Source organism: Alligator mississippiensis, chromosome 5 (genome assembly GCF_030867095.1).
Source record: "Alligator mississippiensis isolate rAllMis1 chromosome 5, rAllMis1, whole genome shotgun sequence".
In the NCBI taxonomy this organism is placed as follows: Eukaryota; Metazoa; Chordata; order Crocodylia; family Alligatoridae; genus Alligator; species Alligator mississippiensis.
Window position 1 is genome coordinate 98,931,706 of NC_081828.1, and position 18,326 is coordinate 98,950,031.

Sequence of the window (18,326 nt, forward strand, 5' to 3'; positions counted from 1 at the left end):
TTTAAATTAAACATAACTTATGGTCCCTTTTGCTTGGTCCTGAGATTTAGCACCTTTGTTTTCTATTTCCTTGATTTGGAGATGTGCAGCACCATTCAAAAGGCACTTACCACCCTAAGCATCAGACCTATGTCATGTGAATGTGGTCGGTTGCAATAAAAGGATTTCTTAGCAGAAGTCAGCACAGCTGTCAGAGAGCCCCCGGTATTGTAGTGAGATGTCAAGGGAGTTGATTAGTGTATTCCTTGTTAAGAAGCCAAAATGAAATGGGAGATTCTGCATTCCCCTTCTGCTTTTTTTGTGGGAGAGGAGCAATTTCTGTTGCCTGAACAACAACATTTGAGTGGATGCAGGTTAAATTGGGGTTCAAGAGACTCAAAGTTTGTTTGTTTTCCCCTCTCCCACATTCTTTTCTTCTCACTGTTTACTTTAGAGCAGCTCCAGACAGATCTCACTTCTCCACCCCTTCCTCTTATCATTTTTTAAATATTTGGTCACTCTTCAGTTATTTCACATGGGAAGGGGTTGGGGAATGATTCTGTCAGTAGAGATGCACAGGGATTTTCTTCATCAGCATTGTTTTGAGCCAGTCATGAGGTACCATTGCCAAATGTCATTTGCAAAATATGGCATTTTAATGAGGTGCCTTTTTTTCACATTACAAGTAGCCCACCAACATATGCGTCGAGTTGGAAGAGCTTACATTCCTATTAAGGCCCATGTTGATGGAGGTTCAGGTTTCAGTCTGCAATTCAAAATTAAGGATTGGGTGTATTATCTATGGGGAATGGTATGAGGTTGATCATATTCATTCCACCTAGTGGCGGTTTCCTCTGTTCCCATCTTCCCATTGTAGCCAAACCCTAGAATGTGTATGATATTTTAATAACATGCCATGTTGAGTTAATGAGAGAGTACTTGGCCTTGTCTATAATAACACTATTAAAAAACAACCCAATGGTGTGATGATTAGCCTGCACTGAAGCTGTCAATGCATGCTTGTTTCTTTTTGTTCAGATCACTCTTGTACATGAAGTTAGAAACTTGTGTATGAACTATGACTCTTTTAGTTGTCAACTAAACTTCTGTTTACTAGTTATTGAGGAGTGGTGGGATTGGGATGAATTTTTCTGCCATAAACTTGGTAAGCAACTTGTGAGCTCTGGTGCCCATGAAAATTTACAATAGAGTAAAAAAAAAAAAAAAAAATGCACTTACATGCCCAAAGATAATACATTCTTTGAAACAGCATGTGTTAGCAAAGTGTGTGGTGGGTTTTTGCAATGCTGGAATCAATATTTCTATCAAAAACCAAATGCCTCTCTTTTAATATTTGTTCACTTGAAAGGCCCAATATATTTTGTTGGCTTTGTAGCGTCATGTTCCTCCAAAACTTTTATCTATCTACTGTACTTTTTTTTTTTTTTAAACAGGACAATAGCAATAAAATTATCAAAGTTAATAAAATAGCCCTGAAGCTAAACAGTATGAGAACATAATTAAAGTTCAAGGTAGTTTCCCTGCTTTAGAGTCAATGTGTTTATACAGTGGTTGTTCACAAGTCCCTAGTTGTCTCATTAAACGTATCTGTTCTTAATAAAATGAGAAGGGAAATGGCACTGCTTCACTTCATCTGCTTCCGGAAAGGACTTGTCCAGTATGCAGTGTTCCCTCTAAGATGCATGCGCAAGTAAAAATCTGGCCGGGCACCCACCTGGAGAGGAGCTGGGTGCGAAGTGTGGCAGAGGCACCAGGGCCAGTGTGGGACACTTACCGATGGTATGCTCCTCATGCAGGGCAGGGCAGGCAGCGGCTCCTCCCTGAGGCGAGGCGGGGACAGGGATGGGGGCTGGGCCTGTGGGCTGGCACAGGCTCCGCTGGCTCTGGGGAACTGCTCCGTGGGCTCCACCAGCTCCAGGAAACTACTCCACTCCCCCGCGTTGGCCTGGGGAGCAAGGAGGCACGTGGTGTCAGGGCCGGGCGTGGAGTAGATCCCCAGAGCCGGTGGAGCCCACGGAGCAGTTCCCCGGAGCTGGCAGAACCTCACGCAGGGCAGGCAGCAGCTCCTCCCCAAGGTGAGGCAAGGCAGGGACGGGAGCTGAGGCTTGCGCAAGCTCCACTGGCTCCTGGGAACTGCTCCGCTCCCCAATCCAGATACCATGTGCCTCGCTCCCTGAGGCGATGGGGGGGGGAGCGGAGCAGTTCTGAAGGACTCCTGTTCCCCAGGAAAATAACCCAAATAAAATATCTGCAATTTATGTGGATGGCCAGCCATCTTTCTAGATGTGGCACAGACTTCTGGAGTCTGTAGACCAGTGACCCTCAACCAGGCTGCTCCAGCACCCTGGGGTTTCTTGAGATCCTTTCAAGGGTCCTGTGAGGTACCACATAATGTTAACACTGTTGGGTATGCAAATATGATTCACAAAATAAACCTAGAGATTTCACATAGGAAGTTGTAGTGTTAAAAACATTTGGCTGCTTACGGATATCACCCCCCCCCAAAATAGCACTTTAATCTTGGTGCCCCTGCACCAAGCGCAGTGCATGTCCAGAAGAAGCACTGCATTCTATTAATTGATTGTGTCAGCCCACAGCACTCCACTGGTCTGCTCTGGGCAGCAATTACCATGGAGAAGGGTAGTGGCCAAACCCTGCCCGCTCCCTCCTGGACACTTACTTTGGGTCACTTACCGGCGGACCACAACATGCCAGAAGGGGGAGGCAGGACCAAAGCGGCACAGTCATGGACCACTACTCCTTTGACGGAACATTGCCAGTATGTTACACTATTTACACAAAATCCAGTAAAAGCTGAGGGTAGATTTTGACCAGTGTTTTGTAACATAGGTATGTGAAGGGAAAATTAAAGCAATTATTAACTCATTAGAAGCAGCTTGATGAACTGTACTATGTGGGAAATTTAAGTCTCCTGAAGATTTTAGTGACTGAAGAATACTCAGTGTAACAGGAGGGCGTCCTAGGGTCACCGTGGTCTCCCCTATTTGCCCTCTGTACCGTGCCAAGCTACCTACAAGCACCCTCAAATCTCGCCTGCCACGACTTTGATGTCATATATATTTTATAGGGAGGCTGCCTTTCGTCCTCTTGGGCCACAGTTCTCCTTTTATCACTACTCCCATTCCTGTATTGGGTGTTCCATGCACCCCAGCCTTATGGGCTGTGCGTGGCTCCAACCACCCCTGTACCATGCCCCAAGCCTCACAGATGTAGCGGACGTTCTTTGGTTGCACTTGATGCCTCACTGTCACTTGGGCTCTCTACAGCCGTTGTCTGTCAACGGCGCCCCACTGGGCATTCGGGTTCCACACGACCTTTTCTCATCCCGCCTTACCGGGCACTCAGGGTCAGCACACTCCCGCTGCTGCGCTCTTTTTGGCGCTCGGGGTCGACACACTCCCAATACTGCCCTTTTGGACTTAAGTTGGTCGTTGTCCCCTTCTCTGGGGCCTCTCGCTGTGCTGCCCCCCCTTCTCTGGGGCCTCCTTCATCCCCTTATAGCCTCACCCACAACCTCCGGTTACAAACAGCAAACACAAAGCATAAGCCCCTAGGCTGTAACATAAATCTCAGCCCCCTGGCTCCAACATTCTTCCTGCCACACCAGGGGTGCTCCATCTCTCACCATCTCAAGCCACTCGTGTATTCAGGCTTCTCATTACTCTCTCCAGCAGAGCTCCTTCTCCCTTAGCTGCCAGCAGGGAATTGCCTCCTGGCCTCCAGCCTGTGATATATATAGGAGCCAGGCCCTGCCCCTTCTAGTCAGCTGACCAGGCAGGTGTGGGTCGCTAGTTCACTCTGGTTACCCCAGCAACCAGTACCTGCATGGTTATTCCAGCTCTCCAAGTAGCAGGCACCTTAGTGCCCTGCTATACTCAGAAATATTGTTTGTTTTTTGTTTGCTCATTTCTCTTTTTTCCTCTTTAAGTTGGGCATGTGGTCAAGATATCACTTCTGGTTCTTTGTGTGTGGGAAGGGGGTTTTGAAAGTCTCTTCTGTGCAGTCTAACTAGACCATATGTGACTCAGCTGTTCGGTATGTCTTCCTCACTGGCTGGACATTGATGATGAATCCAGAGTGAAATTTTAAGTTTTTCATGCCTATTGAATTGGCATATCCTGGGCATTGAAGTTTGGCCCTTGGGATGGAATAATGTTAAGGTTCTTTTAATGTGCAAAACAGATTAAGTGTAACCTTGGAGTTACACTGGAGATAGTGTAGGCAATACATCATAAATGGACAGTGAAGTTCTCCTAAATGAGAGGGAGCCATCTCAGTGGAGATTTTTAACTTTCTTAGACTGCATTGTTGTAAATGCTAAAATCTTGTTGTCTTTTTTTTTTTTTTTAATAAAAAATCTGCTTCCTGTTTGTGTATAAAATAATTGTTCAGCAATCTTTTTTTCTTCTTTCCTGTTTGTTAATGGTTTAAGCTTGCAGAATTGTCACTACTCTTGGAGAGGATTAGCTTCTTACCATCTGAATCACTAAAATAGCTACATGGTAAATTCCCACTGGTTAGACCTGTCTTCAGTGCATTTTCACAGGTATTGTTTCAAGACATACCAGAAGATATAAGTTAAATCAAGCCTCTGAAACTCATCTAACATGACCTGAAACACATTAATGTTTAGAGATGATGCACAGGTGTTAAAGAACCCAGCCTGACTGGAGGAAAACATTTGATATGAAGTGTGAGCAGGGTAGTCAGTCTTATCCTCGTCTCTCCTTTATACTCACCTGCCACAACTTGAATGAAAGAGAAAGAAAGGAGGTTAATGCTTTTTGTTGTTCTTGGATGGAATAATGCCACCCTGATGTCAAATGCTCACAGTGCAAGTTTTATTTCCAGTTTAACAGTGGTGAGATAACAACATCCTTGCCAGTTACTTCATTGGCAGAAGGTAGTCAGTGTTACAATCGGGAAATCCTCAAACTAGTTACTTTGTATGTGCTGGGTAAGGATTCTTTGCCGCTAATTATCTCATTAGCGGCATACACTCTCCGCGTCCCTCATTCTTCACGGGTGCACAATCCTGGGAGTAGTCCCTTGCTACTCCCTCTCTCAATCTGTTTTCCCACTCCCAGTTTCCACAATCCCACTGGGATCCAGACTTGGAGATAACCTCAATCCCCCTTTCTCTCACTGAGGAGCACAGTCCCTCCTTCTTAGAGGTCCCGGTGGATCTGCCACCTGGCATCTCAGTCTTTCCCTGCACTCACCGGCACAGCAGGAGTTGCCAGCAAGGTAGTCTCCTTCGCCACTGACCTGCCACGTCTCTCAGGGATCCGCCGCCCGGCATCTCCGTTTCTCCCACACTCATCGGCACAACAAGGTTCACAAGAAGGCAGATCCCTTTGTCACTGATCTGCCGCATACCTCAGGAGCTTCACTCACCTTGGAGTCTTTTCATCTCTCCAGTAAGTAGCCTTCTTTTCTCTCCGGGAGCGTCACTACTCCTCACTCTTTTGATGCCCGAAGGCAAACAGTCTCTATCCCACCGCCATTTTTATGCCTCATTCGGCGGGCTAATTGCTTGGTCCTATCCCAGGTGTGCAGTCCCTCCCACCTGGCAGAGTTCATTGTCAGGTCAGTCTGGCCCGACCTTGTCTAAATAACAGGACTCTTGCCTGAGTCCCTGTTACATGAAGGACTAATGATGATTATTTACATGCTTGCAAACCATTAGTAGAATTATCAGCCTTTTCATTACAGAAATGTGTTTGAACTTTGATTTGGGTAGAGATGATAAGCCTGTGATCACCAGTGGTTCCCAAACAGCTGATGGGATTACATTTTGCATGCTACATCTTATTTTACCCCACTAAATAGTATTAAACTAGTGAACTGAAAGCTTCCCTGATTTCCTTTTCCTACATAAATAATTGAAGTAATTGCCGCAGAGATGTTAAGCAAGTGGTGCTTAAAAAAGTGATACAAAGAGCGGGACAAGTGGTCCATTGGATTCAGATCCAAGACCAAGATATGGCCTGTTGTGACGTGAACTATTCAGTGGAAATTGAAAAACCCCTGATTTATCACTATTAAGAACATATGGAGTTTTGGCAAATCTTGAAGACAGATGATATCCATAAAAGCTACATTTTCCTTTACTAGTTTAAGGTGATAGTAAAAAATTATTTCATCTCATAACAATACAATCAGATGTCAAATAAGAGAGAATGACAGCTGAATACCCAGAATAAAAGGCCCTGATAACTCACTATCCTTTTCTATAAAAGTCCCTAGCACTCGGTTAAATATAGGATTTTGTGAGGCCTTATGGTCTGGATTCCAGGCCGCAAAAGCAGAGCAGCTTCTGTTAATCTGCAAAAGTGTCCTGGCACCACATCATGCCTTCTTTCCACTTAAAAAAAAAAATCTGTTCAGATCAACATAAAAAAATATCCACCAAGAAAGGAATGAAGGCATCTTTGCATGTTAACTTGGTTGGTGCTTGAATCCTGGTTGGTAGCACTGATATGTTTGTAGCTGTGTGGAAACTTTGAGATGTGTATATTCTTAAAGAGGTCTTAGATTTAAAGACCTTAATTTCCACTGTTCTACACCAAAGTTAAAGAAAAGAAAAAAGTAGCCCGAAAAACAAATAATCTGAGATCTGAAAGGGTAGGAAGTTGGTACAATAGATCCCTCGTATATATTGCCATTTGTTCTTTCTTTTTCTTTAATTCAGACAGAGTATTCTGGAGTATATTCCCTCTGTTCCACTCAGATTTCCCTCATTGATTAATGAAGTATTCTTGCAAGCTTTTCTATAGCTGCAGATAGTGTTTGTTAGGAATTTATGGGGAAGGTATGCAACTTTGAGAAATAGACTGGCTCATTACCAAAATGCCTGCTACAAAGAGTCAGTCTCAAATACTGCAGTCATAAAATACATGTATAGCTACCAACTTTTGCCCTAATTCAGCCAAGGACTTGTCATGAGGAGGTGACATGTTTTTAGTGTTGGGATCTTATTGGATCATTGTTAATGATTAATTTGCAAGTAATCTGAAGGGATTTCAGTCTGCACCTCTGAAATGGTGAAAAGAGAAAGGACCTCTGTATCTTCCTTTGGTTAAATAGCTGAAGTTCGACATCCCCCGCATATTGCACAAATCCTTAATTGACCTCTACCTACATCAGCAGTAGCAAACATTAAGGCCAGAATTCCAGTTGTATCAATGCTGCTGTGATTGATGCTGTTCTACTGGGTGATTTTAAGAATGCTCAGTAATGAAGTCTTCATTCATTTCCTAATGGAAAGCTGCCCTTGTTGCAAAAGCCACTGCTAATACTAACTGCCATCTTGCCTGTCATAATAGAGAAGGAAGAATAGATTGTTTTTAAGAGCTAGTGCAACTTTTTTATCTTTGTATTCTGCAGCAGAAGACCGGGTTGGTGGAGTTAAAAACTAGCTGCAGTAGTTCAACATCATCTCTGTGGGCAATGTATTTGTTTCCCAAGTGATCCATGTACCACCTTGTATATGTGCTGTTGTAGAAATGGAAGTATGGTTTACAGTATCCATAACAGAAACATTTTGTGTTTGTGAAAAAGTTGACTGTGATCGATTACAGTGTAGAAAGCTAATTATTCTTACAACCGAGATGACAGAGTAGAATACTGAAGAAAAGTATTACTAATTATTGTGCAGGCACTGCCTAATTTCTGTGCCATTCTTTAATACACAGTTTTGGAAGTGAAGCACTGAACACTCTAGGTTTCAAGCCATGGAAAAATATTTTGATTTATAACATAAGGCAGCTACAATATATAAAAATGTCATGGAGCATGTTTTACTATAGCTTGCCACTTAACAGGAACAGCAAGAGAGGGTTGTTGACCAAAGATGAATAGTCAGGGTATTTGTACCACTCGGAATATGAACACAATTAAAATATCCCTTTCTTTTATATATGAAACAAAGGTTTCCAGTATTCTGTGAACTTGTTTAAAAAAAAAAAACAGTTCCATGGAAACAAGTACAATAGCTTCATAGTAAGGGAAATTCATGTCTCCCAAAGAGCAGAGAGGAAATTCCACATTTGCAAGCCTAATACAAATGGCAGTTTTGTTGCCCTTTAAGTGGTAGCTTCTTTTTATAGATGCTTGTTAAAGATGAACCATTTAGTGCCCTTTGATGCATGTTAAAATATTGGTTTACAGAAATATTAGGTATGGGTAGTCAAAAGGAAATGCTTTAGCTGGAGAGAAATGTGATTTTGCCGTTAGCCAGAGTTTGGCTGCTTATTTACACAGCTGCTTTGAACACCTCTCTCCTAATCTCTTTAGTTCAGAGATTAAAGCAGTGTGCTGTGTGTTGACATGTCTGAATAAAGCATGCCCCTCTTCTCTCTTCCCATGCTTTCGCACTCTCATTTGACCAGGAAGCAGGTGGTGTGCAGCTGGGTTCAGTTTTGGGTTTTGTGCTTTCCTCATGGTTTCTTATAAATAAGATCTGCTTTCACTGGCATCTTACTGACTTGGAGTTGACTTGTCTTGGTTTGATAGTTAAAGTGGTTTTTGAAGTTGCCCTCACTAAAGTGAACATAAGTAATGTGTAGATGGTGTACAAAATGCCACAAAAGTACTTGATTTGCTTTCTCAAAAAGTGGGAAATGTTTTTCCTTGTAGTCCCCTGGCCTCCCTTAAATACTAAAACTGTTACAAGGCAATATGGAACTAGTTAATCTGAAGCAGAGACCTTTGGGTCATCAACTAGGTGGGCACAGTTGATTATTTAAAAAAAAAATAAATCCAACTGTTATTAATCACACATGTCCCTATATCCAGTTGTAGCATAGCTAGGAATAGAATTGAGTATTCCCTTTTCCCTTCAGCTTCAGGAATTTATCTGTTCACTGGAGGTGAGGTAACTTTATCTTTTTCTGGGAATGGGTTATGCTGCCTGTTTCTTTAGCTTGTCGGGGATGGAGAAAATTACGGACTTTCTGTTGACTCTGACCTCATCTCCAGAATAACACATGTGGTTCAGCTTTGTGTTAGGGGACAGGCAGAATGTAAGAGAATTTCTTTTGAGGTTATGCTTGTCTAGTAAAATAAATTGTGCTCAAGCAGTAACTAAACAAAGAGCCAGAAATGTACTAAGCTCCATACTAAAAAATGTACTAAGCAGATAATTAAATTTTAATAATTTGGATTTTGTCTTTGGCTTGATAGAACTGAGTAATGACTTTCTAAGTTCTTGTCAAGACATCCATTTATGTTGTGGTAAAGTAAAAGCTATGGGACTCTGAGAGAATACTTGCTGGAAAGTTTGCATACAGCAGATGCAAATGAAGCAAACATGTCCAAAGTGTAATCCATCTGACTTGGCTTAGGAAGGCCATGTTGTTCATGGTCTCATCTTGAATTTTTTTTCTTAATGCATGTCTGAGGAAAAAAGGATTTGTCAGCAACCCTAGAAAAACAAATTGCTAAGCAGTCTCAATAAAAAAAGAATAAACAATTCTAATACTAAGGCTCATAGTATAAGGCTCCCTTACATAGTAAGGGAAATTCATGTCTCCCAAAGAGCAGAGAGGAACTGTAAACTGGAGAGAGAACATTGCATATATACTTTAAGTATATAGATATAGATGCATAGGAGTAACATATTCAAAAGCAACCTAGTGGCAGTTCTGTTAAATGAAAGTCAATGTAACTACATCACTTTAGAGAAATGTTCACCATGTTTAATCAACCAACTTGATTTTGCTTATATGTGACACTGATGGAACTGGTTACTTAGATCAGGTCTGCAGCGCCATGTCATCTGGCCCATGGGGCTCCCCACAGGTCTATGGGGTGCCCCAGGCTCTGCACACTGAATTGGGTACCAAATCCCAGCATGCAGGGCTGAGCAGGGGAGTGCCAGGCCCCAGTGGGCATGTCCACACAAGCACACACATGCCACTTGCTCCGCCTCAAACCCCTTTGAGGCGCAGCAGCAAGCACGTGCATGAACAAAAAAATGTACCCCACACTGCAGACTTGCAGCGCAGGAAGAAAATTAGACCCCTGGATATCCAGGGGTCTAAAAATTTGATGTTTAAAAAAGCGGAGCAGGGCACAGTCCCTGACCATGCCCTGAGGCAACCGGAGGCTAGGTCCTCCATGGAGATACTCTGGCAGCCAGAGCGTCTCTATGGTTGGCCCTCGCCCTGGTGCTGAAACACACAGCCAGCCAGGCCGCTTGTTTCAGCACCAGGGCTCTGGTGCTGGTGAGTAAGGGGTCAGTGGGGCTGGAGGAGGGGGGAGGGGACCCTGGGGGGGAACCCTGATGGCCCCGCCCAGTTCCCCAGCCCCCCCCCGACCCCCACCAGCCCCCTGAGGCCCCCAACCCCTGCTGGGGCTGGCCCCTCCCCCCAAGAGCCCCCCTAAGGCCCCCAACCCCTGCCCTGGCCAGCCCCATCCCCCCAAACCATACTTCAAAAAAACAAACAAACCTGGCACCGTGTGGCTGACTGCGCCCTGCCTGCACAGTAGGGGGCAGGGTGATAGCCCCAGCGGCCCCAGCCCAGGCCCTGCTGCCCCCCTGTGCTGCCCCGGAGGACTCTGCCAGGAGGCCCTGGAGCCCCCACCACCACCCCCCTCTGCTTCTAAGGTAAGCAGAGGCTTTTTTTTCCCCATTTTTTTTCTGTTCTTTTTCTGGGTTGTTTTTTAAGTGATAGTGCCTGGGGTTGTGGGGGTAGCCATGGGGGCCTGGGGGTGCAAGTTGGGAAGGTGAGGCTGGGTGGGACAGCCATTGGGGGGTCTGGGGGAGCGGGGGTAGGGCTGGGTGGGGCAGCCATTGTGGGGGCTGCAGTAACTGGTGGGGGATGGGGCCAGGTGGGGCAGCAGCTGGGCGGCTGGGGTGGGGCATGTGGGCCTTGCAAGAAAGGTGGTAGCCCCTGTGGGAGCCATTTGGCCCCCGTTGGGGTGCCATACCACTTGTGTGGAGGCTGAACCCCCTTGTGAGAGGGCCAAACCCCCTGTTGGGGGGGGCAAGCCCCTTGTGTGGGGGTCATCGCTCTGTGGGAGTGCAGCCAAACGTATTCATGAATTCATGAAACATGTATTTAGAGTTCACTTCATTATTATGATAAGAGAGTAGCTTTAACACTGTAATCAATAAAACATTGTCCAACTGATCGCTGTCTCTCTCTTGCTCTCTTTCTGTATAGTGGTCTTTTGTTTTACTTGTGGAGGAACATGGATTTTGGGGTATTTTACAGAGTGACTTCGGGATTTTTTTTATCAGACTCCAGTTTTCCAGTATGGAACACCAGAATTCCTGCTACGGAGACCAGTGGCAGGACCCTGCTTGCTCAGAGCTGGCACCTTGGACCCATCTGGCTGTGGCTGACCTCCTGGACAGATGGGGCCAGGAGGACATGCGTTGACAGTTCAAAGCAGGGCACCACACCCGGAACATCTTCCAGGTGATAGCTGCCCAGATGGCTGGGCAGGGGGCACAAATGGTAGTAGTGCTGCACAAAGGCCAGCCCTGCAACCACCATCTACTGGCAGGTGGCCCAGAGGGGCAGATGCCTCTACTGGCTGTGCAGTCCCCATCCAAGTCTGGCAGGTGCACAGCAGGTCACAGCCCCAACTGCCAGACTGCTGAAGTGGGTAGAGGGTGCAGGAAACTCTCAGGGAGGGCTGCTTCAGCAGTCCAGCTGGCACAAAGGGTAGTGTCCCCAGGTACCAATTGGCTGGGCCCCAGAAGCTCCTGAGAGCTAGTAGCCCTGAGCTACTTGCCAGGGCGGCTTTTTATACTGCTGGGGCCAGGACAGGGCAGCTTTTTATACTGCTGAGGACAGCACAGGTGCTGGCCCCAAGCTCTAGTTCCCCCTGGCTGAAGATCCAGGAGGAGCCAGGCAGGGTTTTTTTGCCCCAAATGGCACAATTTGCTCCACACCAAAGTGCATGTACGAGTACATGCGCTGAAGCAAAAAGCCCTGGTTCAAATTTGCACCGCTTCTATTTGAGTTGCTGCAAGCACATGTGCTTGCATGTGTGGCCGCGCCCAGTGGGAGGGACCAGTGCCAGACTTCCAAGGCACGCAAAACTGGCACCCTGTCCCTAAAACCCAATCTTAACGTATCTCAAAGAGCCCTCTACTAATTGAGAGCAAGTGTTTTCTGGGGCCAAAAAAATAAAAGCAGAAAATGTTAAAAATGGCTTATAGAGGACTGCTGAAAAGGTGGATTGGAATTTCTTGCAAACAAGGCAATACTAGAGTTTGATCTTCAAGGCCTAAGGGTAGACATACTTCTCTTTTGACCTACCCATCCAATATTCAAGAAATCTATGTGTTTTACACCTGCCACTTTTATGAAATTTTGGGAACCAGGGAAAATACAAAGAGGTTGATGATAACCTGACCTTTACAGTTCATTTGCTCCTTTTAAGCTTTTTTTTCTCTATGCTTTGCCTTTGTTTGTCTTTAGTCAGTTGAATAATTTTATGCAGTGAAAGGTGGCAATTGCATGGGAAATAAACACTGATAAGTGAACGTCAGGGATTGGCAATCTTTTCTGAGCAGTGGGCCAAAATGACAGCGCTTATTCTGAGGCACGCTCACAGTTCCAACCTGGCCATTACCACTGCTTCTCCCCACCACTGAACTGCTGCTGAAGCAAGTGTGAACCAAACACTGCAGAAACTATCACCTTCCTCCTTCCACCCAGCCAGATTGCCAACAATATCCAGTCTTCACAGGCTAGATGAAATCTGGATTCAGCCCACAGGTTGTAGGTTGCCAACCCCTGGCTAACACAGTCCATCATTTTGGCCTTTGTTTGTTTTATCCCTTATTAACTTTTCCGTTAGCACTAACAATAAATGGATCCAAGAAATGCTTTTTAGTAAAACTTGCAAACAGGAAACTAACATGGTACAACCATTTACTGCTTACATAGTGAGGGCTAACAACTCTGTGGGATGATCCATTTCAAGAGTGTACCTTGAAATATGGTTGTCTCACTTTGTTTTGTCTCCTAGATTTTTCTCCAATTAAAATTAATTGTGGCTTTCTTCCCTCTCTCCTTTGCCCATAAACAGTTGGATGCTAGGCTTTAAAAGTCTGAATATTGCAATAATAATACAAACAAGCAAACAAACCCTGCACCCTGTCCTTCCCAGCAATCTGTCTCAGTATCTCAGAAGCTTTGCAGGGAGGCCATTTGTTGTATCAGAGGCGTCTATATCAAGGAAGGAGTTGACTAGCCAAAAACTGTCATTAGGGAGTAGGGCTAGGGACAGACATTCAAAAAGCCTGAACCTGAATTGGTTCAGCTTTTGCAGGTTAGTCTAACTTGACCAGGCAGATCCGGTTGGAAACTGGACAGACATTCTCTTTGATCTGAGGAAATTCAGGCACATGCCTTCAGTGGCTCAAGCTAGAAGCCGGAGGACACTAGAGCAGCCCTCCCTTCCCTTGCTCAGAGTTGAGCTGAGGGGGGTGTGGCTAGGCCCTGGCAGGACTCTCTCATTCAAGAGGTCTGCCTGCAACATCCCAGGATTTTCCCTGATGGCTGCTCAAGGGGTGGGAGAGTTGCCAGCCCCCAGACCCTTGCTAGCACTCTGAGGCAAGGGGTGGGGGTGGGGGGGTGCAACGCATGCATCTCTTGATTATACGGAGCTTTTCAATTTCCCTCCCTGCTTGTCATACTGTCTGCAGCAAACTGACAGGCAAGCAAAATAGCCCAGAGCTGATAAAAGTCTTTATCACCCAATTAGCAAAACAATAGCCTCTCTCCCATTACTTCAAACTCTTCTTAAACAGCTTACAAGGGGTGACCTGTTGATTAGCTCCAAAAGCCCTGTTCTGTCTACCTGCCTGCCCCAATGAAATTGGAGAGACATGCACATAGACGCCTCTCGGCATTAGCTAGCATGCTACATGCCTAGGGTCCATGCTGTAGAAGATGGGAGGGAGGGAGTGGGGAATTCCTGCCTGAGCAGGGAGCGGGGATAGGGCAGGGAGAAGCCAGCAGACCCTGCTGTGTCTGCAGTCTCTGCCAGAGCCTTATACAGCACTAGCTAGTATACCACATGCTAGCTATGGTCTGTGCTGTGGGAGAGGGGAAGAAGGGATCCCTGCTTAAGCAGCAAGTGGTGAGAGGGGAGGGGGCAGGAGGCACGGGGAAGTCAGCAGACCCTGCTATGTCTGTAAGTCTGTGCTGGAGGAGCTCTGCTCAGGGAGCAAAGGGGAGGGACCATCCTTTCTGTGGAGAAGAGAGCCCTGCCCAGCCCAGAGAGCATACTGGGGTACTGGAGGTGTCTGGTTTATCTTAAACCAGCAAGGGGTCTGGGACAGACATTGCATAAACTGGTTTAAGCCAAATCAGCTAAGTCTAATACTACATTCAACCAGGTTTATCTCAAACCGGTTTCAGCCATTTTCAAGGTGGTTTATGTGCACTGAACATCTGTTCTGTTACAGGTTTAAACCAGTTTCTGATCACTTAAACCAGTTTATGTGTAATGTCTGTCCCTAGCCCAAGAGGGAATTCAACAGTGCTCTGACATGCATGTTTTAGAGAAAAAGTTTTCTAATAACTGCTGTCTGATACATATTGCATATGCCTTTAACTTAAAAGAAAAAAAAAACAACCTTGTCATGACTAAGTTGCAGTCACTTTTTTTTTTTTTAAAAGCCTGCAGCGTATCTAGTACTTAAGATAAATTATTTGTTTAGTGTTGCTTTTCAGTTGTTAAGCTACTTGCATTAAATAAATGCTGGTTTTCCATTTTTAAAGTGAATGTGTTTTATTATGTCAGCTTTTTAAATGTGTATATATGGATAAAAGGGAAGCGGCTTAACAGCAGTAGGATCTTATTTCATTTTTGGAAATTAAAATATTTAAGTTAAGCATCTATTACCTTGTTTTACGGAAGTAGTTTCTGGTAGAAAATGGCACTTTTTTTTCCAAAAAAGAAAGAGAAGCCACACAAACTAAGCTATTACCTCTTCTTCCAAATCTTTTAGGATTTTATTTTTAAACAATTCCTACATCTTCAAAGAAGTTAGATAGCTCACTATAGTTGCAAAATTAATATCTGGTAAACTTTACTACTACAAGTGTGAGTTTTCCCCTGTAACTGTAATGTAAGCTTCTCCATTATAAGAACAAAGTAGAAAGAGTCTCTGACAATCCTGCTATTTGATCATGGTACACAGTACTCCTGACTTAGCCACTGCACTACTCCTAATGATATGCCTTATTACAATTACATTGTATGTTGCAGCTATACCATTTTATGTAATGGAGCTGGATCAGTGGCACTCAGTCTCAGAGGGGCGCTGTCCTAGTTTTTGCCATGATTCATTGTAGATAAATGAGTGATCTACTGTTCTGCCTTGATTGTCCAGGAATGGAAGGGTTGATTTTATATTTTGGTGAAATCTATTCTATTTAGTCTATCAGCACCTGTCCTTTGTAAGTGGAAGGGAAGTGGGGCAGTTCAAAAAAATCAAATTCCCATGATTTAGCTTTACTTACTGTAGAGTAAGAACGGACAGATGAAACTGCAAGTCAGTTGATATGCTAGCAAGTGCCAAGTTCCCACTTAAAACAGCATAATTGTTAGTCTGTTGATACCTATAGTGAATATCCAGGAAAATATTTCTGAAGTGGCAGGGTAGGCTTTTTGGATGAGTGGCAAGGACAGACATTTTGTACTGTAGCATTCTCACTCTCTGAGATTTGGCCTTGCTGAAGAAGCTTGAACAACAAAACAACCAGTGTTCAATGTTATTGTGTTACTCCTGGATCCTCCCTGCCTTGTCTAGTAAGCCTCTTGATGAGTATTTTCCTTAATAGTTTATAGAAGCAGAACAGTCTGAGATGCTCTGCTTTGCAGACTCTAGGCATCAGGCACTCTACACAAAAGATTAATTTAGTGAGGCTTTCCTTACATGAGGAAACATTGTTTCAAATTGTTTATTTTTCCTTCTCCCACCATTTGTGCTGGAAGCTTTTCCTTGTACTGTTGGGTTATCTGGACTAACCTTGAATTAGGCACACAAGCACTTATGTCATTCCTAGCATTAGTTTTATTCTGAATAGCAGTATGCCAGGATTTTTCCATAACCTGTCTTTAACACACAAGTGTAGTAAAAATTCATTTGACATCTTAATAGGGCCTTGATAAAATGGTAGCAATTTAAATTGGTGAGAGAGATCTGCAAAAACTTTTTTTTTTAATGTGTTTTTAGTAAATTATGCTGTTGGCTCAGGAAAGAACACAGACTATCAATACCTTACCCAGTGGGTGTTCATTGTAGGTGTAATGTCTAGTCCAAATGATAGGAACCTCAGTGGGAAACTGCTATTGATCTTATGTACATATAATTATTAGATTGGGAGAAAGAATTATCCTTTGTTTAACTGGAGAACCTCAGGCATTCTCCTGCAAAGAAATAAATATTGCTAATCCTGGGGTTTGAGCAGGAGTGTGTTTTCTTTCATTGGTCTTTTAAATATAACCATGCTGCATCCTTTCAAAAACTCCCAGAAGATTAAATCCAAAAAAAAGACAGACATTTAACAGAGTTCTTAAATCTCCTCCTCTCCCCTAACTCCCCTGAAAATCAACTTGTAATGAAAATAACCAGGGCATACATAATTTTTTTATGAACAATTGGAGGTTTTACTTATTACCAGTTGAAATGCTTGACTAATAATAGCTAGTTAAAAATAATGTACATTTAAGATAAATGCATCCTACATGTTCTCTAAATGCTTTGTTGAATTTGTACTCTGTACCAAAATAGTTAATAACACAGTAATTGTTTGTCAATACATTACAACAAATTGTAATCACCAGTGGCAGGGGAAATGCATGATTATTTAATGAGATGTTTCTGGGTCTTGAAAACGTCTGCTTTCATGTGGGTGGTCTTTTATTTTGTCAACGGCTGAGATCTAAATTGATTTAGCCATTTTTTGGGTGCTTACCTTAAGATACTTTGAAAGGCCCTTGTGTTCAGTGTGCAAGTGTTCGTCATTTTTAGCAAACCCAGATCTCCCTAGATATCACATGATGAGCACACAAACTGATAGGTCATTTTGCAAAAACACTGGTTCAGGTTTACAAAGGGGGTTTTAACATTCCTGCATCCCCACTGTGTGGCATTAGCCACCCAGGAGGAAGATACTGCACAAGTCTTGATCCAGTGATCTGATGCACCATGGTTAATGCAATGTTATAAATGAAGGATTTTGTTTCTGCTACGTCACTTTTCCAGCTAATATGTTATATGAAAGGTACAGTCAGATTTTTCTTGTTGTCATGCAGATATGAACAGATTTGGGTGCTGTTTCCTCTCGAGTCAATTCTGAATACAGCTTTATAAAATACTGAACATTTTTCTTGCTTTTAAATTGCTCAATCATTAATATTTCAGCTTTTAAAATATGTTTCATTTTCTATTCTCAGACTCTCTCTCGGTCTCCAGTAACGATGCCAGTCCTCCTGCCTCAGTAACATCATTACAGCCCCATATGATTGGTGCACAGAGTTCACCAGGTCCCAAACGTCCTGGCAACACCCTAAGGAAATGGCTTACCAGTCCTGTGAGGCGCCTTAGCAGTGGAAAGGCAGATGGGCATGTTAAAAAATTGGCTCACAAGCATAAGAAGAGTAGAGAGGTGCGCAAAAGTGCTGATGCTGGCTCTCAGAAGGACTCTGATGACAGTGCTGCTACACCCCAGGATGAAACTACTGAAGAGGTGAGTGTTTGGGGCAAACCTTTTGTGGCCTATGCCTGTTGGACATGACTTGGATTCTCAGTTTTGGTATGCTAGGTTGTACTGTAGCCTGGCAATAGATTTTCTTTTCCCATTTTGTTTTCTGTAAGCAAAGTAAATATGGCATCTCCTAAAACTCACCTGTCTCAAGTTTAGCACGACCTTCAGTTTCACAGATCCTTTGAGTAAATAGTAGGACTGAGTGATGAAAGCAGTCTAATTTAAAAATAGAAAAGAGAGGGAAGGAAAATCTCTTGGCTTCATATTCCATAGCAGAACTCCCCTTTCTCACAGTATGGAGGACTAATGTTCTGATAACGAGAAAAATTGCATGATTCTTTTTCCTCCTTTCCATTCCAAAAGAACCAAGGAGGCATAGGGCATGTGTTAGCTTGTTTGTTTTTAACTCCTTTGAGGCCAGATATTGCTAAAATGCAAGAATTTCAGACTGTTTGTTGTATTCTGCTGGATTATCCTGGGAAATAGTTCACTTTCTCTAATTGAAGGGTGGTTAGCATCTGTTAAATAATACCTACATAAGCATTCAGGAGAAGTAAA

General features: G+C 43.8%; 1 protein-coding gene across 5 annotated transcripts in view; it reads left to right on the forward strand.

The window, feature by feature from the left end:
* TRIO (trio Rho guanine nucleotide exchange factor) overlaps nt 1-18,326 on the forward strand; it is a 533,872-nt gene that overhangs the window by 473,287 nt on the left and 42,259 nt on the right. For all 5 annotated transcript variants that reach the window (XM_019483906.2, XM_006266316.4, XM_014593806.3 and 2 more), the window contains one exon: nt 17,458-17,750. In XM_019483906.2, the coding sequence (XP_019339451.1) occupies nt 17,458-17,750 (293 nt within the window). The remainder of the gene's footprint in view (nt 1-17,457; nt 17,751-18,326) is intronic.